General features: G+C 38.4%; 1 protein-coding gene across 5 annotated transcripts in view; it reads left to right on the top strand.

The window, feature by feature from the left end:
• Window positions 1-22917, top strand: part of NOX4 (NADPH oxidase 4) — a 165338-nt gene that overhangs the window by 109658 nt on the left and 32763 nt on the right. For all 5 annotated transcript variants that reach the window (XM_041730488.1, XM_041730489.1, XM_041730487.1 and 2 more), the window contains one exon: window positions 7392-7473. In XM_041730488.1, coding sequence (XP_041586422.1) covers window positions 7392-7473 — 82 coding nt within the window. The remainder of the gene's footprint in view (window positions 1-7391; window positions 7474-22917) is intronic.

Raw genomic sequence — 22917 nt, 5'->3', positions numbered from 1 at the left:
TCAGCTAATAGATCCTGAACTGTCTTTAATAAATGGATAGTCAGGTCCCTTTGAGAAAAAGGCCCTTCTACATGTCAAAATTAAATTGTACAATGATCCTCTTATGATTTGGCAGGGTGAGTGCATGGGTGAAAGGGAAATATTCAACTTTTGGGGAACTAAACTGACTCAAATGTGACATTATATACTGAGGTACCAAAATATTACTGTAGTAGGCCAGTAACAGTCAGGGCTTATGGGAAGTTAATGGAGTTTCAGCTTATGTGTGTATTACCATAGGTCCACTGGGTACCTGAATCCACCCCAATTCCAGAATCCATGATTGGAATAAATTCTGAGCCACTGTCAGAATCCTTTATCTATATAATCTCCTTTTTCTCCTGCTTTCATGAGCTTTTTCTAGTTTACTCTTGATGCTTTGTATTTTTAGGTAGAAGGGAATATTTCCCATGTTTTATTGTTAGTCGGAAGTTTATTTCATCATCTGTGCCTTTGTTTCCTTATTGAAGTCCAGCAGTTAGACCTTGTTCTTCTGTGTTTGTATAAAAATTATTAAAGGTGTGTCTTTGAAAACCTCACTAACCAGAATATGGTCTTTACCAGCTTATTTTCTTCCCTGCCATTCCCTTTCTAAAAGAGAAGACTGTCTTTTAGAACTATTATTGTATTTTTGTGATAGAGTCAAGGACATGGTGGGTGGAAATGGCTAAAAGAGAGGTGAGAAAGAAGAATTTTCTTTGGAATGATTGATTTTCATTTAAAAATGAGAAAGAACAGGAAATTGAATACAGAGAGGAAAAACAGGAAAGAAAAAGAGAAATGAAATACTTGCCTATCTTTCCTAACTTCAGCTAGAGATCCTTGGGATATAAAGCTGCCTTGCAGTAGAGAACGTTGAGGTATACATCAATGGAAGGAGTGTAAGAGAGAGTGTAAGATGTTTGTGGACAGTTAGAACATGCTCTCTAATTTGTTTTTGAGCAGTAATATAAAATTAAAATTGCCTTATTATTATCTTTGGATGACTAGCCAATCTGTAACTTGGCATTGTGCATAGAAACAGGGCCACCCAGATGGATCCCAGTGACTGTCAAGCTCATTTTTTTTTTCATAACCTTGATCACCTACTGGACCTTCTACCTATTTATGTCTTAAATTATCATTGTTGTGCGTAGTTTTCCTAAAATAATGAGTAACTTGTGAACTAGATGCTGATTCATCATCAATAGATTTGAGCATTTTCATGTGTTCAGTGAAATCATTATAGCCTTCAGGCCATATGACAAATATTGACAAATATTTTGTTCAAGGTACATGTTCAACATTTTTTTTAAAAAAGTAAAACAAATTTGCATTTACTTTATTAATTTTTATATTATCTAGTTTCTTACTGTTGAAATGATTTATTGTGCTTCATGAAAAGGACAAAATCAGAGTGGCTGCTCTGTACACTTGAGGTTGGAGTGTTTAACTCTAGTTCCTATATAATTCTCATATCAACCTAAATTATAGTTTTCTAATTTCTTGCTGACAATATCTCCCAAAGGCTTGATGGCTGTGTGCATCTCGTGGACGATAGCACAGGGCCCACTGCCACTGGCTAGTATACCAGGTCACCGGCAGGGTACTTCTTTCTTTCACCACCAGCCTAGATTGAATGGTGTTACTTGGCCCAAGGTGTGTGTCTCTGGGAGTACTTCATTTTTACAATGGGCATTTGTCCTTAAAATGAAGGTGTTAGTTATGTTATTCCTGGAAGGGGCTAGAGAAGAAATTTCTTTATTCTGATTTAACTACGTGTACATGCATCTCACCCTGTAGTAGCAGAACATGGCAGAAGCCCTGAGTGCAAAGTGGAGGTCTAGCAAGCCCATCTGTTGCAGGTTGAGTTCGCCAGAAACAGAGTCTGAGAAGCAATTTATGAATTTGTAATGCTTATTAGGTATTAACACCCCTGAAGGGAGAAGAAGGGATGTGGGATTGGGTTGAGGAAGAAGTTGAACCACTGTGCAGACTCAACAAAGCCTTGACAAACTGATGGGAAGCTCTGGAGCAAATATTGCCTATCAGTGTTGCCTCTGTAAAGCTAAAATATCCCTGCCTTGTCTAGCCACTGGCTTTGAGCTGTTCTGGGAAAGTCATTTATTTCCCTTGCATCTGAGGTAGAACATGATGTAACAGCTGGAGGCTACCTGCTGATTGTACTCTCCACAACTGGATGACAAGTGACAAGTACCTTAAGTAAGATTCTGAGATAAATACTGAATTGAGCAGAATGCTAACAAGCGTGAACTAGAACTGTCCCAGGCAAACCAAGATGTATGGCCACCTTCCATATCAGTGGCTTTGGTGAGAGTCTTTTCTTGTCCTTAAGGACATATGCACTTAAGTGCATATGCACTTTAAACAATTCAAAGGTGAAAGGTGGCTTAAAGATCACTGAACTCATCTCACTCTCACTCGTTTGTCAGTTGACAAAAGGAATTAAGAACAGAGGCAGAAGTAGATGGGGGACCTTAGACTTTCTGACAACCAATTCAGTATCTTTCTTATTAAAACTTGTTGCTTCTAAGTACTGCAAACTATATATATAGTAAAGCAAGATTCATCCTTTGGTATACCCCATATCATGCATGCTTACTTATAATGTTGCCTGTATTATGAGATAACCTTCAAGTCTTTCTTGTAAAATAATAGAAATATTATAGTGAAATCATTTACAGATTTTGTATGAAAACTAAGAGCAAAGTTTAAGTCTTTAATGAGTCTCCTTAATATCCCTTAAGGGCTTTGTTTTAATGCTTTTGAAGAAAAATTAAAACTGACAAATCAAGTGTAATATGAGCATTAAAAGAAAGAGGAGAAAATTTGTATCTATTAATAAAAATCTCAGTAACTTCTTACCAGGTTTTTTAGAGCAACATTATCACTCTTTAGAGATGTTTTATTTGGTTTTCTTTCCTTGCCCATGATAATATAATACTTAAAGTGTTTAAAATATTCATTTCCATAGTGGACTATGGAGAAGCAAAGGTAAGGACAGGGGATTACCTAGAAAGAAAGAGTAACTTGGAATTGGCAAAACCTTGGCAGAGTTCTTCCAGCAAACAGCAGTTGTTTCTTGGGTTCTTACTGAAGACACCCATTAGGTGGCTATGATCACATCTTTAGATGCAAAGGACTTTTGGATTATAGAAGGATGGCATCATCTTTTTGTTTTCTTGACTGCCTTTAATTAATTTCTTTCTTCCTTTTTTTATACTGGTAGGGAGAAGATTTTATTTTATTTTCATCTCAGAAATGTATTTGCATACTGGCCTTTTGTTATGCAAATTATTGCATTTGTTATATTCTGCGTTTGTATTTTTGTTTTTAAATATATTTTTAAAAGATTTTATTTAAGAGAGAGTAAGAGCGTACAAGTAGAGGGAGCAACAGAGGGAGAGGCAGAAGTAGACTCATCATTGAGTGGGGAGCTCCATGCAGGGTTTGATCCCAGGGTCCTGGGATCATGACCTGGGCCAAAGGCAGCCACTTAATCAACTGAACCACCCAGAGGCCCCTCCATTCTGCATTTGGGGGAGGATTACAAAATGGACATTTTTCACAAAGAGGAAGGTAAAGAATTGAGTCACAATAAATGTACCAAAAAGTTTGAATTCAAATTGGAAAGGTTATTTTACTTTTCCCATCTTTGATTTTAAATAATTAAATGTATTGTCTCAAAATTGATTGTCCAGAGAGCCCAAATTAGTGTAATCATGTGTAGTATGCCATCCAGTCTGATAGCCTCACAGTCTTTTGGTTGATTGAATGAGAGAAGGGAAGAGTGGGTGAAAGTCTACAAAAGCTTATTTTAATTAAGATCTATCCCCGACTGGTAGACAATCATGTTCAGACATTATCTCATCATTAGTCAACTCATCAAAATATCACTTTTCAGAAAATCCTCCAGTTCTTTTCAGTGGCTTTAATGAAATTATTCTAAGAGCCTAGGGAAAGGATTGTGATCTAGCGTTCAGATAACTGCCATTTTCTTAAGAAATAGATAGGAGAGTAGGAGACTCTAGTCTCCAAAAGCATTAAAATAGGAGACTTTGGGTCTCCTGAGAAAGCAGATCATCTGGTGTGATATTTGCTGCAAGAGAAGAAGTATTATTTTAAAAATCCTACTACTTAAGAAAAGAAACACCAGTTTATTTTGGTCTTTTTCCCAACATCAGATAAACAATAGGATGTTTATTAATTCATTGATAGGCAGAAATCTGGGAGACTTAAAAGGACCAATGTAAGAATTATAAACAACTTTTCATTTACTTGGGTTTTTCTAAGGATAATTTTTATCATTTATTTTTATTCTCATAAAGTAAACAATCATCCTACCTTTATGGGATAGAGTTAATTGTGCATATTTAGAAATTTATGAAATTAATGATAAAAATAAACATTTTAAAAGGACATATTTTCTGTTTGTGTTTTTTTTTCTTGACATTCATGATAGCTACTGAAGGATCTTAATGTTTGTTTAGTGTTGCTTGCATTTATGATATTCAGATTAAAAGATGCGTCAAGTGTAAGAATATTCATTATAGATTTCATAGTTGGGTAGCTTTGCAAATAATATCTTATATGCTACTTTTGCTCTGTGTGTGTATGTGTGTGTGTTAAAGCCTATCAATATAATGTTATCTCCAGAGATTATCTTTCAGATTTACAATCACATTATTTATGATTATATAAACAGGGAAGAACCTCCATTTATGGTTGTTTGCATTAAGAATTCTGATTTTTCTTTGCATTTTAAATCAGTTTGAGAATTACTTCAATAAAACTTTAACTTGTATTTTTAGCACCCAGCAATATATTATATTCAATATAGTTGTTTGATTGAACAGTTCTTTCTTTACTTGATATATAAAGCTCATGTTTGCTGTTGGGTTTTGGCTCTATTTTTCAAGATTTGTTGGAAAGTCATAAGTGGAGGGGGGAAAAGGAAAAGGAGAAACACTACATATCACTCCATTAATGAAATGCTACCTAAATTGAAAAATGGACTGAAAGACAAGGGTCATATTGGAAGAATTTACAAGTCATTTCATTGAAATAAGCATTCATTCTGCTCATTAAAAATAGCATAGTATATCAGTCAGTATAATTTAATTTTTAAAAATAGGAATTCAATGAGTAAGTGTACTTGAAGGAGAAAAATAAATTATGCTTTCTTAGATCTATGGGCTTAGAGTACAACCAGCTCTCTTAGGATTTTCTTAGCTACTTCCTGCGTGTACTATAAGAACGTCCGAGTGGTGATAACAAGCAGCAGAGTCAGCTAAATACCTGATTCAGTACATTTTAATAAATATAAGGATAAATCCCCATCCTGCTTCTCAGCATACTTTGTAACAACTGTGTTCACAAATGTTTAACATCTGGCTGTTCAGTAACTGGGAAGTGGCAATTGTCATCAACTGCCGAGAAGTATTTTGTGAAAATTATTCATCTTCAGTTCTTGATGAATCGATTTACTGCAGCTTGGAGTTTTGGCTTTGCTCCTTCTCTCTCAGCCTGACGATGTGACCCTCTCAAGGCTGGAGCTTCAGTACCCTTGCTTTTCATGGTTGATAGATGACCAGTTGGGCTTTTCTGGAAGGTGTTATGATTAACCTTTACAATTTTCTTTATGCAGTAAAAATGGAAATATCATTTCAACTAATATTTATCTAGCACTTTAATAGGTGTCAGATAATGTTCTATATCCTGGTGGTGCAATACCCATCTACTAGAAGGACAAGAATAGGTGGATACACAATCATATGTAACAATAAAAATGTAGTACCTAGTTCTGGAAATATGGGATCAGCATCAGAGTGATAGACCACTCTGTTATGCGGTACAACTATTTCTAAAGTAGAACTGAGAATTCTTCCTTCCTCCACATTCTTATTCTCCCTTAGCCCCACATTTCCTTTCTCTCTCCCCTCTCTCCTTCCCTACCTTCTTCTCTCCCTTCTTCTCTTCCTCTTCCTTTCCGTCCTTCTTTCATTATGAATTTCATAAGCATGGAATTTTTATTAGTCAAAGCTTTGGTTTGTGGGCTAATGTCATCATGGAATGATCTCTGGTCCACATTCATTCATTTACTCCTTTATGATGCTATAGATATATTTTATATACATATCTATGTTTCATATAGATATGAAATAACAATTATGACCTACCTGTTGCTTTTCTTCTATTTCATCTTCTTACCTCTTCTAAAAGATAACCATTATCCTGGATTGTGTATAGTAATTCTTTTTTTTCATTGGTTACCTTTGTTTTGTATGTAACATTTCTAAACAATACATTACTTGGTTGTTTTTAAACTAACAAATGCCATTTTTCTGTATGTAATCTACTAGTATTTTTTTCCACTCACCATTTTACTATATTTTTATTTGTAACTGAGTTTAGTTTCTTTTTTTAAAAATTCAGTTTCACTTCAATTAATATTCCTTTGTGTGTATGTGTTGCAAATTGTCCATTCTCCTGTTGATGGGCAATTGTGATTTCTCTTTATGTTGTAACAGACAGTGCTGTTATGAATATTCTTTTACTGGCTGTCTAAGACATTATGTGAAAGTTTCTGCAGAGTGTATACCTGGGAATGGAAATATTGGCTCGTAGGTATACAGAGATTAAACTTAGAACATAATCGCAAATTGTTTTCTAAAACTATTGTACCAACTTGTATTGCCTATATGAGAGCTTACATTGATCCACATCCTCTTTAATACTTGATCCTATGGGATTCATTTCTGTCAATCAAATGTCACGTAATATGAATGCTAACGGTATGTGGCTTGGATTTGCACTTCTCAAGATACTAATGAGATTGTGCATCTTTTAGGTATATTTATTGGTCATAAGTATTTCCTCTAATCTTTCAATTATAAGATTTTACTAGTCTATACTAATGAATACTTTTTTAAAACATCTTATTTATTTATTCATGAGAGAGACAGAGGGAAAGAGAGAGAGAGAGGTAGTGACATAGGCAGAGGGAGAAGCAGGCTTCCTGCGGGGAGCCTAATGTGGGATCATGCATCAGGACCCAGGGATCATGCACGGAGCCAAAGGCAGACGCTCCATAGCTGAGCACCCGGGCATCCCTAATGATACTTTTTATTTTTGCATTGGCAGTTGTTGCAATATCTTAATCTTAAAAAGATATAGTCATTAAAATGAAATAGACATATTTTAGTACTATACAAAATGATGGGCACATTTTTAATAACAGATGTACAATCAAAATAGTTGAAAAATTAAAACAATAGGTAATAATTGCATTTTGAAATTATTTTCATGACCTTTATTTTTTCATAACCTGATGTTTATTTTTCTTTTGACAGAAAGGTTTCGAGATTTACTACTTCCTCCATCTAATCAAGACTCTGAGATTCTGCCTGTTATTCAATCAAGAAAGTATCCCAAGTAAGAACTATGAATTCTCTGGGTATTGAGAAGGGGATGGGTGTAGTAATGGGAGAGATTTGGGAAGGCAATACCAAAATGTTTTCTTTGTAAGATTTTGTGAAAAAGCTAGAATACCCTGACTAATTAAGTAGGGCATCTCCTGCACCATAATGTCTCCAGCTCCTCACAGCTGGGTCAGAGCAAAAAGATTTGCCTGCAGGACAGCCCTGCCGTGACTAGGAGTATTTGCAGAGTGCAGACTGTAAGTTAATTGCATTGGTGTCTGTGCTTCTTTTTGCTTGATTCTGTATCAACAGAGACAGGTATGTTGTGGGTGATCCCTCACCTGGTTTCCTGTTTTTTAGACTTTGAATGCAAAGGATTCATTCATATTGTAATAAATGGTTTTCAAATAACCATATGTTAGATATGATTTTAGTAATTTCTATATATTCCTCTTTACTATCTTTATAATTATGGGAAGTGAAATCTCTTGACCATTTCTTATACGGGTAGACCTTTTCTTCTCTTAGATGCCACAAGTATATTTATGGATTGAAGAAATATACCTTCATCTTCCCAGAAAATAAGGAAGTAGTAGATTTTTATTAGGCATCCTTTTCCCTAAAAGCTGATGGATACTGAGAAGCTTGGATCACTCACTACTTGAAGCAGTTTACTTCATGAATGTCTGACTCTATTTACTATCTAGTATACAACAAGCTGAAGAAGGAATCAATTGGTATGTGATATAGAAAAGGAAGGTCACCAACTTAAAGAACTAGAGCTTGGTTTATACATATTTCATCAAAACCAATCACTGTGTTAAATGACTCATTCTTTGACTGGCTTGGCAGTTTGTTCAAGTATCCACTGAACTTCACTTTCTAGAATAATTTTTTCCCTAATACTTAGCCTTGATGATATTTACTTACCTCTGATAAAGAAAATAAGTACAGAATCTGAATTCTCTACTCATTGTATTGATATTAATCCAGATTTAATCTCTAGAAACAATCTTCTAGTCCTTTCATGGGGACCCTCCTGAGGGACATACAAAGCCTGGACAGCATTCCATGCAAATATTACTTTTTATGGCAGGGAGCATGGAGGAGCCTGAAGAGATTGACACACGTCTCTCAGTATTTTTGCCCCCAGCTGCTGTTTGCAGAGACCAGTGATGCCTGCTCTTCTGCCTCTTAGGCTTACTCTCCCCTGATAACTTTGCTTGAAGAGGGGAATCACAGCTTCTCAGATTACCCATTGGTAATATTTTTCCAACTATTTCTCTAGGTTTCCTTAGCTATGTGTTCTTACATGAATCCTTCTTGCTCATAGGCTACTTTTCTGATAGGGATGTGATTCATTCTGATACTTAACAGAGATACCGATACCGTGTGACAGTCCTTTGTCAGTGTTTAATCCTTAGGGTAATTTTTTTGTTTGTTTTGTTTTTGGGGGGCCATCTGTGGCCTAATAGAATAAAAGTCATCCATTGATACCACATACACCATGTTGTGGTAAGAGTACAGACTATGAAGCAGACTGCCTTACCAGCTGTACTTTGTGATTTGGGTCACCTAATCCTCTTTGCTTCAGTTTCTACCTATAAAGAAAAGGACAGATAATAAGAGCTACCACTCAGGGGTGTTATGAAGATTAAATAAATTAATGAACACAAAAATATTTAGAACTGCGCTTGACACATAACAATACTTCATTCTAGCTGCAAGTGTTATTATTCATTTAAAATTGCAAATAGCATTAACTAGACTTGCATGTTTTCAAACACCTTTAGGAAATGGCTTGTTCATTGTTCTTAGAAGATAACTCCTATCAGGATACTTTTGTCAACCTGCCCTTAATAATATTTGGGGAAGAACTATTTATTTAATATTTCTAAATTATTGCTAGATGCTGATGTGAAGCACTGCTTTGGTGACCACTTAACATCATTATGAATTGCAACTTTCCAAACTACCTAATGAAAGGTTTCTGGATCTGAATATATTTATATAAAAATTCTGTATGAAATATGATTGGTTTATTTAGGTTATAGAATATTAAGTATTTGCATCCTCCCATTGCCCATATAATGTCTAGTTTGGGAGTAGAATTTTAGGAGGTGCTGATAGAACAGAGAAAGAATAATACAATTCTATTTGCATTGCCTAAAGGGTGTTAAATTGGTCCAGGGAAGAGCATGAGGATAGGAGCAACAACTCTGGGCATGTAAGTAATGCCCATGTAGAGAATACTATGATAGAAGAGACAGTTGTATAAAGAGTCAGTCAATAATTATAAGTGGGCAGGTATTTGTGTCTGTCTAGACCTGATTTAAGCTATTTTTGGATTATTCATGGTTTTAAATATTCTCATTTAGTCTCTTATGAGAGACTCTTAAATATACTATCTTGTATTCATTGCTGAGGATAACTTTAGGTCAAGGAATATGTCATTTCATGACATGCAAAAATTTCTGGAAAGCTGAAAATTTAATCAGATCATTAGTATTTGTTGCTCTCATTCACAGTGTAATAACCTATTTATATTGAGATTTTTCCCTCATTTTTCTGCTTGTTTTACTGACTCGCTGAATATAGATTCTGTTAGTGAGAAATGTTTTAAGAATTAAAATATGGTTTAAGAAGAAACTTATTTGCCCTGTATTATACAGTGATGTTTATATAAGCATAGTATAGCTGACCTTCTTAAAGTGAGACTCACTCTATAAGCTGGTAAATGAATGGTGGTTATTGGATTGAGGGGGAGGATCTCTAGTCAACATATTGTCCCTATAATCTCAGGCATCTGGTTATCAAGAGACAATTAATGGATAATGAAACAGGGAAAAGAGTGTATGTTATTTAGGGGAAAAATGTTCATGAAGAAGAGAACTGACCAGTTCTTGAAATGTGTGTGTTTTAATAGAGCACCATTAAAAAAAAAATGTTCCCTGCTGGGAAACATTGTTCTAAAATATAATAATGTTCATTAATCATATTCTCACATTTGTGATCTTGCATTTGACCTATTGCCAAAGCCAGGCACATCCATTCTCATCAAGATGTATTTGAAGATTGCATCATGAAAATTTTTGGAGCATGAATAGGTGTGATCATTGTCAGAAAGAGGTGATTGAAAAGAAGAAAATGAATGTATACTTAATGCAGATAAATGTTGTTGATTCATAGGTTAGAGGAAATAAGTAGAGATAATGAAACTTAAGTTTTTTGCTCATTTATTAGCTGATGTTGCTGTTAATAACTTTGAAGCATTTAGGTTTATAATGTATTTAAACTAGAGGGTAGCTATAAATATTCTTATCCTTGTGAATACAGCTTGGAGATGAAAAGTGGTTGAAGACATTTGGCAAAATTTTGTTCGCAAATGACTTGCCACCATTTTAATTTAATTTTATTTATTTTTTTTTTTTCAAGTTTACTTTTTTTTTTTTTTTTTTTTTATTTTATTTTTTTTAATTAACTTTTATTGGTGTTTAATTTACCAACATACAGAAAAACACCCAGTGCTCATCCCGTCAAGTGTCCACCTCAGTGCCCGTCACCCATTCCCCTCCAACACCCGCCCCCCTCCCCTTCCACCACCCCTAGTTCGTTTCCCCGAGTTAGGAGTCTTTATGTTCTGTCTCCCTTCCTGATATTTCCCAACATTTCTTTTCCCTTCCTTTATATTCCCTTTCACTATTATTCATATTCCCCAAATGAATGAGAACATACACTGTTTGTCCTTCTCCGATTGACTTATTTCACTCAGCATAATACCCTCCAGTTCCATCCACGTAGAAGCAAATGGTGGGTATTTGTCGTTTCTAATTGCTGAGTAATATTCCATTGTATACATAAACCACATCTTCTTTATCCATTCATCTTTCGATGGACACCGAGGCTCCTTCCACAGTTTGGCTATTGTGGCCATTGCTGATAGAAACATCGGGGTGCAGGTGTCCCGACGTTTCATTGCATCTGAATCTTTGGGGTAAATCCCCAACAGTGCAATTGCTGGGTCGTAGGGCAGGTCTATTTTTAACTCTTTGAGGAACCTCCACACAGTTTTCCAGAGTGGCTGCACCAGTTCACATTCCCACCAACAGTGTAAGAGGGTTCCCTTTTCTCCGCATCCTCTCCAACATTTGTTGTTTCCTGCCTTGTTAATTTTCCCCATTCTCACTGGTGTGAGGTGGTATCTCATTGTGGTTTTGATTTGTATTTCCCTGATGGCAAGTGATGCAGAGCATTTTCTCATGTGCATGTTGGCCATGTCCATGTCTTCCTCTGTGAGATTTCTCTTCATGTCTTTTGCCCATTTCATGATTGGATTGTTTGTTTCTTTGGTGTTGAGTTTAATAAGTTCTTTATAGATTTTGGAAACTAGCCCTTTATCTGATATGTCATTTGCAAATATCTTCTCCCATTCTGTAGGTTGTCTTTTAGTTTTGTTGACTGTATCCTTTGCTGTGCAAAAGCTTCTTATCTTGATGAAGTCCCAATAGTTCATTTTTGCTTTTGTTTCTTTTGCCTTCGTGGATGTATCTTGCAAGAAGTTACTGTGGCCAAGTTCAAAAAGGGTGTTGCCTGTGTTCTCCTCTAGGATTTTGATGGAATCTTGTCTCACATTTAGATCTCTCATCCATTTTGAGTTTATCTTTGTGTATGGTGAAAGAGAGTGGTCCAGTTTCATTCTTCTGCATGTGGATGTCCAATTTTCCCAGCACCATTTATTGAAGAGACTGTCTTTCTTCCAATGGATAGTCTTTCCTCCTTTATCGAATATTAGATGGCCGTACATTTCAGGGTCCACTTCTGGGTTCTCTATTCTGTTCCATTGATCTATGTGTCTGTTTTTGTGCCAGTACCACACTGTCTTGATGACCACAGCTTTGTAGTACAACCTGAAATCTGGCATTGTGATGCCCCCAGCTAAGGTTTTCTTTTTTAAAATTCCCCTGGCTATTCGGGGTCTTTTCTGATTCCACACAAATCTTAAAATAATTTGTTCTAACTCTCTGAAGAAAGTCCATGGTATTTTGATAGGGATTGCATTAAACGTGTAAATTGCCCTGGGTAACATTGACATTTTTACAATATTAATTCTGCCAATCCATGAGCATGGAATATTTTTCCATCTCTTTGTGTCTTCCTCAATTTCTTTCAGAAGTGTTCTATAGTTTTTAGGGTATAGATCTTTTACCTCTTTGGTTAGGTTTATTCCTAGGTATCTTATGCTTTTGGGTGCAATTGTAAATGGGATTGACTCCTTAATTTCTCTTTCTTCAGTCTCATTGTTAGTGTATAGAAATGCCATTGATTTCTGGGCATTGATTTTGTATCCTGCCACGCTACCAAATTGCTGTATGAGTTCTAGCAATCTGGGGGTGGAGGCTTTTGGGTTTTCTATGTAGAGTATCATGTCATCGGCGAAGAGGGAGAGTTTGACTTCTTCTTTGCCAATTTGAATGCCTTTAATGTCTTTTTGTTGTCTGATTGCTGAGGCGAGGACTTCCAGAACTATGTTGAACAGCAGTGGTGAGAGTGGACATCCCTGTCTTGTTCCTGATCTTAGGGGAAAGGCTCCCAGTGCTTCCCCATTGAGAATGATATTTGCTGTGGGCTTTTCGTAGATGGCTTTTAAGATGTCGAGGAAAGTTCCCTCTATCCCAACACTCTGAAGGGTTTTGATCAGGAATGGATGCTGTATTTTGTCAAATGCTTTCTCTGCATCTAATGAGAGTATCATATGGTTCTTGGTTTTTCTCTTGCTGATATGATGAATCACATTGATGGTTTTACGAGTGTTGAACCAGCCTTGTGTCCCAGGGATAAATCCTACTTGGTCATGGTGAATAATTTTCTTAATGTGTTGTTGGATCCTATTGGCTAGTATCTTGTTGAGAATTTTTGCATCCATGTTCATCAGGGATATTGGTCTGTAATTCTCCTTTTTGGTGGGGTCTTTGTCTGGTTTCGGAATTAAGGTGATGCTGGCCTCATAGAACGAATTTGGAAGTACTCCATCTCTTTCTATCTTTCCAAACAGCTTTAGTAGAATAGGTATGATTTCTTCTTTAAACGTTTGATAGAATTCCCCTGGGAAGCCATCTGGCCCTGGACTCTTGTGTCTTGGGAGGTTTTTGATGACTGCTTCAATTTCCTCCCTGGTTATTGGCCTGTTCAGGTTTTCTATTTCTTCCTGATCCAGTTTTGGTAGTTTGTGGCTTTCCAGGAATGCGTCCATTTCTTCTAGATTTCCTAATTTATTGGCGTACAGCTGTTCATAATATGTTTTTAAAATCGTTTGTATTTCCTTGGTGTTGGTAGTGATGTCCCCTTTCTCATTCATGATTTTATTAATTTGAGTCTTCTCTCTCTTCTTTTTAATAAGGTTGGCTAATGGTTTATCTATCTTATTAATTCTTTCAAAGAACCAACTCCTGGTTCTGTTGATCTGTTCCACAGTTCTTTTGGTCTCGATATCATTGAGTTCTGCTCGAATTTTAATTAACTCTCTTCTTCTGCTGGGGGTGGGGTCTATTTGTTGCTTTTTCTCTAGTTCCTTTATGTGTAAGGTGAGCTTTTGAATTTGAGATCTTTCCAGTTTTTGAATGTATGCTTGTATTGCGATGTATTTCCCCCTCAGGACTGCTTTTGCTGCATCCCAAAGATTTTGAACGGTTGTATCTTCATTTTCATTAGTTTCCATGAATCTTTTTAATTCTTCCTTAATTTCCTGGTTGACCTTTTCATCTTTTAGCAGGATGGTCCTTAACCTCCACGTGTTAGTGGTCCTTCCATATTTCTTGTTGTGATTAAGTTCTAATTTCAAGGCATTATGGTCTGAGAATATACAGGGGACTATCCCGATCTTTTGGTATCGGTTCAGACCCGATTTGTGACCCAGTATGTGGTCTATTCTGGAGAAAGTTCCATGTGCACTTGAGAAGAATGTGTATTCAGTTGAGTTTGGATGTAAAGTTCTGTAGATATCTGTGAAATCCATCTGGTCCAGTGTATCATTTAAAGCTCTCGTTTCTTTGGAGATATTGTGCTTAGAAGACCTATCCAGGGTAGAAAGAGCTAGATTGAAGTCACCAAGTATAAGTGTATTATTATCAAGGTATTTCTTGAGTTTGGTTATTAGTTGGTTTAAATATTTGGCAGCTCCCACATTCGGGGCATATATATTGAGGAGTGTTAAGTCCTCTTGTTGGATAGATCCTTTGAGTATGAGATAGTGTCCCTCTTCATCTCTCACTATAGTCTTTGGGGTAAATTTTAATTTATCTGATATAAGGATGGCAACCCCTGCTTTCTTTTGAGGACCATTTGAATGGTAAATGGTTCTCCAACCTTTTATTTTCAGGTTGTAGGTGTCCTTCTGTCTAAAATGAGTCTCTTGTAGACAGCAAATAGATGGGTCCTGCTTTTTTATCCAGTCTGAAACCCTGCGCCTTTTGATGGGGTCATTAAGCCCGTTCACATTCAGAGTTACTATTGATAGATATGAGTTTAGTGTCATCATATCTATTCAGTCCTTGTTTTTGTGGATTGTTCCACTGAACTTCTTCTTAAAGGGGAATTTTAAGAGTCCCCCTTAAAATTTCTTGCAGAGCTGGTTTGGAGGTTACATATTCTTTCAGTTCCTGCCTGTCTTGGAAGCTCTTTATCTCTCCTTCCATTTTGAATGAAAGCCTTGCGGGGTAAAGTATTCTTGGTTGCATGTTCTTTTCATTTAGGACCCTGAATATATCCTGCCAGCCCTTTCTGGCCTGCCAGGTCTCTGTGGAGAGGTCTGCTGTTACCCTAATATTCCTCCCCATAAAAGTCAGGGACTTTTTTTCTCTTGCTGCTTTAAGGATCTTCTCCTTATCTTTGGAATTTGCAAGCTTCACTATTAAATGTCGAGGTGTTGAACGGTTTTTGTTGATTTTAGGGGGGGATCTCTCTATTTCCTGGATCTGAATGCCTGTTTCCCTTCCCAGATTCGGAAAGTTTTCAGCTAGGATTTGTTCAAATACATATTCTGGCCCTCTGTCCCTTTCCGCGCCCTCGGGAACCCCAATTAAACGTAGGTTTTTCTTCCTCAGGCTATCATTTATTTCCCTTAATCTATCCTCATGGTCTTTTAATTGCCTGTCTCTTTTTTCCTCAGTTTCCCTCTTTGCCATCAACTTGTCTTCTATGTCACTCACTCGTTCTTCCACCTCGTCAAGCCTCGTCGTTAGGACTTCTAGCTTGGATTGCATCTCATTTAATTGATTTTTAATTTCTGCCTGATTAGATCTAAATTCTGCAGTCATGAAGTCTCTTGAGTCCTTTATGGTTTTTTCTAGAGCCACCAGTAGCTGTAAAATAGTGCTTCTGAATTGGCTTTCTGACATTGAATTGTAATCCATATTTTGTAACTCTGTGGGAGAGTGGGCTGTTTCTGATTCTTTTTTTTGAGGGGTTTTCCTTCTAGTCATTTTGCTCAGTGCAGAGTGGCCAAAAACAAGTTGTATTGGGAAAAGGAGAAAAAGAGAGAGAAGGAAAGAAAAGAGAAAAAGAAAAAAGAGAAAGAAGAAAAAAATAGGGGAAAAAGAGAAGAAAAAGAAAGAAAAAGAAAGAAAGGAGAAAAAAGAAAAAAGGGGGGGTGGGGGAAGCAATCAGAAATCAAGAAGAAAGAGAGAGAAAAAAAAAAGCACAAAACAAAACAAACAAAAAAAACAAAAACAAAAACAAAAACAGAAAAACAAAAAACAAAAACAAAAAAAAAAAAAAAACCACGGGGGAGTATCTTCCGATTCTGTGTAGTTTAAGTCCCTTGACTTCCCTTGGAACTGGTCCGTCTCGCTGGTCTTCTGGGGGAGGGGCCTGCTGTGCTGATTCTCAGGTGTTAGCACTTGGGGGAGCTGCTCTGCCCCTGCCTGGTGCAGGGCTCGGTGGGGGTTGTTCACCCCGTGAGGCCCCGGGAGGAAGCCACAGTGGCGGGGGCAGCTCTGGGGCCCTGGATCCAGCCCCCGCAGTAGCTCCGGGGCTCTCCTTCTGCAGGGCCTGGGGGCTCCGGGGCGGGGCCGCTGATCTGCTCAGTTCCAGGCAGGAGCGTCCTTGCTGTCCTGGGCCCTCCCGGCCTCTGCCTGTCCCGGGGGAGGCCGGATCCTGGGCTGTGTCCCGGCGCCCTGTGCTCCGGAGCCTGCGCTGTTGGATTCGCGCTCCCGGCGGTGCAGCCCCCTCCGCGGAGCCGCCGCCCGAGCCTCTCCGAGCTGTTCCCGGAGCCGCGCAGCCCCCTCCGCGCGGAGCTTCTTCCTCTGCGCGAGCCGCCGCCGCTGAGCTGTTCCCGGAGCCGCGCCGCCCCCTCCGCGGAGCTTCTTCCTCCGCCCGAGCCGCCGCCGCTGAGCTGTTCCCGGAGCCCCGCAGCCCCCTCCGCGGAGCCGCCGCCCGAGCCCCTCCGAGCTGCTCCGGGTCCCGCCGAGCGCTGCAGCCCTTAGGGAGCTCGGCGCACTCTCCGGGGCGCAGTTCCTCTGTTACTGTCCCAGGGAGCCCGAGGGCGTCCCCGCCTTTCTGGGGATCCTGCTCCAATTCCCGGGGAGCCCCTTTCCGCGGGGAAGGTCGGTGCAGCTCCTGCTCCTCCGGGACGGGGCTCTCCTGTCCTGGGGACACTCGCCCCGGCCTCAGCCCGGCTCCTCGGGGCCCCTCCCCCTCGGAGGCCTTTTGTGTCTTTATTTCTTTTTCCCCGTCTTCCTACCTTGATAGAAGCGCGAACTCTGCTCACTGTAGCATTCCAGCTGGTCTCTCTTTAAATCTCAGGCCGAATTCGTCTTTAATTTAATTTTAGCAATTAGGCCAGCAACACATGATCTGGTGGCTCTGGAAGTTTAATCATAATATGTCTAAAAATATTGTGAAAATGTAGGAATAAAATGTTGAATATCTTTATTTGGTTTTCATGAAGATCAAGTTCCCTGGAATGCTTAATCTTAGAATTCTTTAGGGAAAAGAATATCATTTATGATAAAATTCATAATTATTCCTCTTTGACATGGTTTACCACCAAAGGATAATCTTAGTTATTTCGACAATAGAAGCAATGCCTCAACCCATTCTCAGTTCCAATGGACTGCTTAAAAATGGCTTCAAACATTGATATCAGGTGATATACCTAAACTGCAAAGCCTCAGAAGACTTTCCAGATTTCATCTATTCTCCAACTAGTCTTCCTTTCTCTTTCTAAAGAAAAATTTGGCTTCCTCTTCTTCCAGAGACCTCTCTCTCTTTCTCTCTCTAATAATTTTTGTTCAGTCCGTATGTGTGTAATATATTTGTCACTGGAACTAAGTTATTCCTATTCATAATAAAAACACTTAGCACTTAACACTTTCTACATTCCACAATTGTGTTATATATATATGTATTATTTCATTTAGTATTTGTCATTTCCCTATGAGTTAGGTAGTACAATTTCCCCAGTTGTACAGATTTTACATATTACAGGATTTAAAAGGGTTAAGTGACATATCCAAAGTCATATGGAAGAGCTGGATCCCAAATATAAGGCCTGCTTGGCCCCCAAATTATACCTAACTATGTTATCCTACCTCTCATTCATCCATCTGTCCATTTCTCCATTAATCTATTCTTCAAATACTTATTGAACACTTACTGTGCACTAGAATCAGTCACAATTACTGAGAATATGAAAATAATTAGCGCATAGCTATAACTTTGAGGAACCTAGAGTCCAGAGGGGGAAAAACAGAAGCAGACTTTAATGAAGAAATTAATCATAGCACTGTGGTAAGACTTATAGATAAATGCACTGAATTCAGAGGGAAAAGAGAAGAGAAAGTGTCTTCCTGTGTAGGTAATTCATGTAAAGTTTAATTTTCCCTTGGGGTTTAATTATGACAAGTGCTACTGGAACAGGTGAAGAGGCTTTTTAGCTAGAACAAAGAGCATAGCAGCATACTGAGCCATGGAAGCGGGTTGTTCATTGAGACATCACCTGCAAGTATTCTGGCCGAAAAATCTTTGTATGCATGTGTGTGTGTATGCACACATGTACAGGTACATGCATTGTGTACGTGCATATGCTTCTACATATACACACACTAAAGGGCTGGGACATAAAGAGAAATGAGGGCAGGGGCCACTCCATGAAGGACCTGGATTTGCCATTCAAAGGAGCTTGGCTTTTGTTGTGAAGACAGTGGAGCATCCTGAAAACTTTAAGCATAGGAGCAAAATCATTAGATTCTCATTTTCATAGTTTTATCATGGAGCCAGAGAGCAACATGAGGCACTGCATGGGGCCAGGACACTAGCTAGTTGGCAATTTAATATTCAAGAAGGTGATGAGAAAAGATCGATTCCATGGTAATAATAATAAGGAAAAGCAGGTAGAGATTTGAGGGTTTTAGGAGGCATGTGACATGAATGTCATGACTACTGGGCAGAGGGCAGGAGGATGAAAAGGGAGGGTCGGGAGAAGAAGGAGTTCAAAGAAGGATTTCAAGTTTTTTCATTTGGGTCACATCCCACATTACAGGTCCCATGACTAGGGACAAGTAGCAGGTCTCTCTGAGCATCATCCTTTTTTTTGGGGGGGGGGGTCTACTTCAATATAGGTAATAATAGTGCTACAGGAAAACCTCCCTTTTGCTTTTACTCTCACATGCTATTCTTCTGACACCAGATGTGGGGTGTGGTTTTTCACACACCAACAATTTCTTCAATACCAGCTGGATGTCTTACAATTGAGCTCAGTTCTTAACACTAACCAGAGTTAGTGCAGACCCCACAGATGAAGGGCTCGGTCCCAAAAGACTGTCCACCCCTGTTTCAAATGCCAATCACAGGTAGTAGGTCCTCAATTGACCCACAATTCCTGTCCAAATTGGCTACAAATAAAAAATTCCCACAACTTCCTCCTTGGATTCAGTCATTTGCTCGAACAGCTTATGAAACTCAGAGGTATTTTATGGATTTACTATGTAGTAAGGAATATGATAAAAGATATAGATCAACATGAACAGCCAGATGAAGAGATACATAGGACAAGATCTAGAAGGGTCTTGAGTGCAGGAGCTTCTGTCACCATGGAGTTGTGATGCATCACCCATCTGGCCTATAGATGTGTTCACTAACCTGGAAGTTCTCTGAAGCCCATAACATTGGGGTTTTTATGGATGTTTCATCACAAAGGCATGATTGATTATTAATTTCCTTTCCAGCTCCTCTTCCCTCTCCAGAAAATAGAGGATAGAGTTAAATGTCCCAAGCTTTTAGTAATAGCCTAGTCTGTATGTATGTCTCTTTCTTTCTTTCTTTCTTCTTTCTTCTTTCTTTCTTTCTTTCTTTCTTTCTTTCTTTCTTTCTTTCTTTCTTTCTTTCTTTCTTCTTTCTTTCTTTCTTTCTTTCTTTCTTTCTTTCTTTCTTTCTTTCTTTCTTTCTTCTTTCTTTCTTTCTTTCTTTCTTCTCTTCTCTTTCTTTTCTTTCTTTCTTTTCTTTCTTTCTTCTTTCTTTCTTTCTTTCTTTCTTTCTTCTCTTCTCTTTCTTCTCTTTCTTTCTTTCAGATTTATTTATTTTGGAGAGTAAGAGCAAGAAAGCAAACGAGTGCACAGGGGGAGGGGGAGGGGCTAGAAAATCTCAAGCAGACTCCCCATAGAGCACAATGAAGGACTCCAACACACTACCCTGAGATCATGATCTGAGCCAAAGTGAAGAGTCAGATGCTTAACCAATTGAGCCACTCAGGCACCCCTGGCTTGGTGTTTCTGGTGAGCAGCCCCTATCCATGATCCTTCCAGGAGTTACCTCATTAGAACAAAAAAAGTTCCCATCACCCAGGAAATTTCAAAGATTTTGGATCTGAATTCTGTGTCAGATGCATCTACCACTCAGAAAATTACAAAAGTCTTAGGAGCTGTGTGTCAGGAACCAGGGGCAGAGACCAATATAACTATTTCTTATTATTTTACAAGAAGCTTCCTTCTAATATTGCTTTGATGAATGCACAGTGCCTGGCATAATTTTACTTTGTAAGACTTTGTGATCATTCAGTAAAATGATGTAAAGTGTCTGCCTCTTGGAAATGTGAATTTTTACCACCATCCTCATTCTCAGCTCTCTTCTGCCTTTTCTCAAAGCTAGGCCTTACCTTCAGGGCAGGGGAAAGTTTCTAGCACATGGTCTGCCTTGGTGTCTTTAGTTCAGTGTAGAGCCTACCAGAAGGGACACGTTGTTCTGCCTGACAAAGGTGGCTCTGTACAGTTTCCACAGTCATGGCTACACATCATGTTCTTCCAATATACCTAATATTTTAGTATTGCTTTTTATTAAAGCATTATTATTTCTCATCCTCTTATCCCTAAGCTTAGATTTTGTTTTGTATAGTAGGTGATATTCCAGTACCTGTCTTGCAAGAGATCTAATAAGCTGATGTTCTGACTAGAGTATGGAATGCAGTAATGAGGATGCCCAGTTCTTTGGATATTTGCAAAGGTACACAAGCAAGAATTAAGCTGGTCTCTCAGTAGGTTGTAAGTTCCAACCTCTGGGCTGCCATTCACATGTAGAAACCCTGCCATCAGGACTGCAAAAGCTGAGTGGACCACCCAAACCCACAAACAATCCTACAAAAACTGAGGTAGTCCTGAAGTCATAAAGACTGGCTCAGCCACATAATATGTCAAGAAAATGTTAGTGCAAAGCTAGTAGGAAAACAAGGATGCTTCAGTGCTGAGTGAGAGAATAGCTTATCCTGAACTCAAGTAAAACCTGGTTCATGGATAGGGCCAAGAGGAACCTATAGCTGGAAGACCAGGCAGCTGAGATCTCAAAACAAGCTGAGAAAGTGAGCACTTCTAGGGAGTAAGGTAGGCATGCATGATTCTCTAGCCTTTGAGAGCCAACTGCTTTATTTGTTCTGCCTACTTTCTCTAATATCACACATCTTCTCAGACAGCAGTTGTTCTATTTTGGAATTGTTATTTGTTTATTGGTTTGGTTTGACTCAGAGATTGTCAGGTGAGAGAAAGTGACCAGAAGTTCTTCCTTTGTTATGAATCTTAAAAATCCCTCCTTAACTTCCTTGGACTGGAACTGCCTCCTTTATGCATAGGTGTATCAAGTCATAAATTTTAACAATATGGAATTCCTTATCAAAGGGTTTTTTTCTTTGCATACCCTAAATTAATTAGTGACTTCCATTTTTAAGGTCTCCACTGAATAATTCAGAATTTTAAGAAACAAATAGCGAAGTGATTTTTAAAGTAGTATTGCTTTTATTTATGCAGGAGATTGCATTAAGTAATAATCACACATTAATTACAGAGATTTCTTAATCCTTTGCTAGTAAAGTTTCTTTCCTTAAGTTGTTCCTAAAGTCCAAACAAGGAGCAACTGGGTGGCTCAGTGGGTTCAGCATCTGCCTTTGGCTCAGTTCATGGTCTTGGGGTCTTGGGTCCTGTGTCAGGCTCCCTACTCTGGGGAATCTTCTTTTCTCTCTCCCTCTGCTCTGCACTCATATGCTGTCTCTCTTTCTCTCTTACTCGTGCTCTCTCTCTCAAACACATAAATAAATCTTCTTAAAAGTTCTTTTAAAAAAGTCTAAACAAGGACATCTGGGTGGCCCAGCAGTTTACCATCTGCCTCTGGCTCAGGGCATGATCCTGGGATCTAGAATCGAGTCCCACATTGGGCTCCCTGCGGGAAGCCTGCTTCTCCCTCTGACTGTGTCTCTGTCTCTCTATGTCTCTCATGAATAAATACATAAATCTAAAAAAAAAAAAAGTCCAAACAATGTGGACCACCACCTACAACTCCCACGAAGTCTTAACTTAAATGTTAAGGGGTTACCCTGATCAACATATTCAAAATCATCACCTGTACTGGCTCACTCCCCACCCTTATTTTCTTCTTTACCAGCAACATAAATACAACATGGGATGTTGTTAGAAACACAAATTCTCAGACCTCAGCCCAGACTTACTGACTCAGAAAATCTGGGAGTGAGGCCCAGCACTCTGTGTTTAACAAACTTTCTAGAAAATTATCTTGCCCACTAACATTTGAGGACCATTAGAGCAAGATGGAAAGATTTTGAAGACCATCTCAGGCTTTTTAACTCCCTCCACACTTCTTGGTATTTTTACTGATATGATTGTCTCTTGGGAGTGAAATGGTCTAAAACTGAGACACCATCCTCTCCAGAGAAACAGTTCATGACATTCATCCTTGTCTCAGATGAAAGTAGAATTGTTATATGAAGGATGGCCCTGAACTCTTTTAGCCTGAAAAGGAAGGTTTTCCAGGAGTTCTTTGACACAGTGTGCCTTTTTCAGACTTTATTCGCCTCTCTGAATTATACCTAACCAAAATAACTTACAATGACTGTAATGGTTATGTTTTATTCTTCTAGGGTTTTATTGTTTCCAAAGCACTTCCATGTGTGGTATTTTGTCTTTTA

The sequence above is a fragment of the Vulpes lagopus genome, chromosome 15 (genome assembly GCF_018345385.1).
Source record: "Vulpes lagopus strain Blue_001 chromosome 15, ASM1834538v1, whole genome shotgun sequence".
NCBI classification, from domain to species: Eukaryota; Metazoa; Chordata; class Mammalia; order Carnivora; family Canidae; genus Vulpes; species Vulpes lagopus.
The sequence above is the reverse complement of the archived record's forward strand: the minus strand, read 5'-3'. Positions and strand labels throughout refer to the sequence as shown.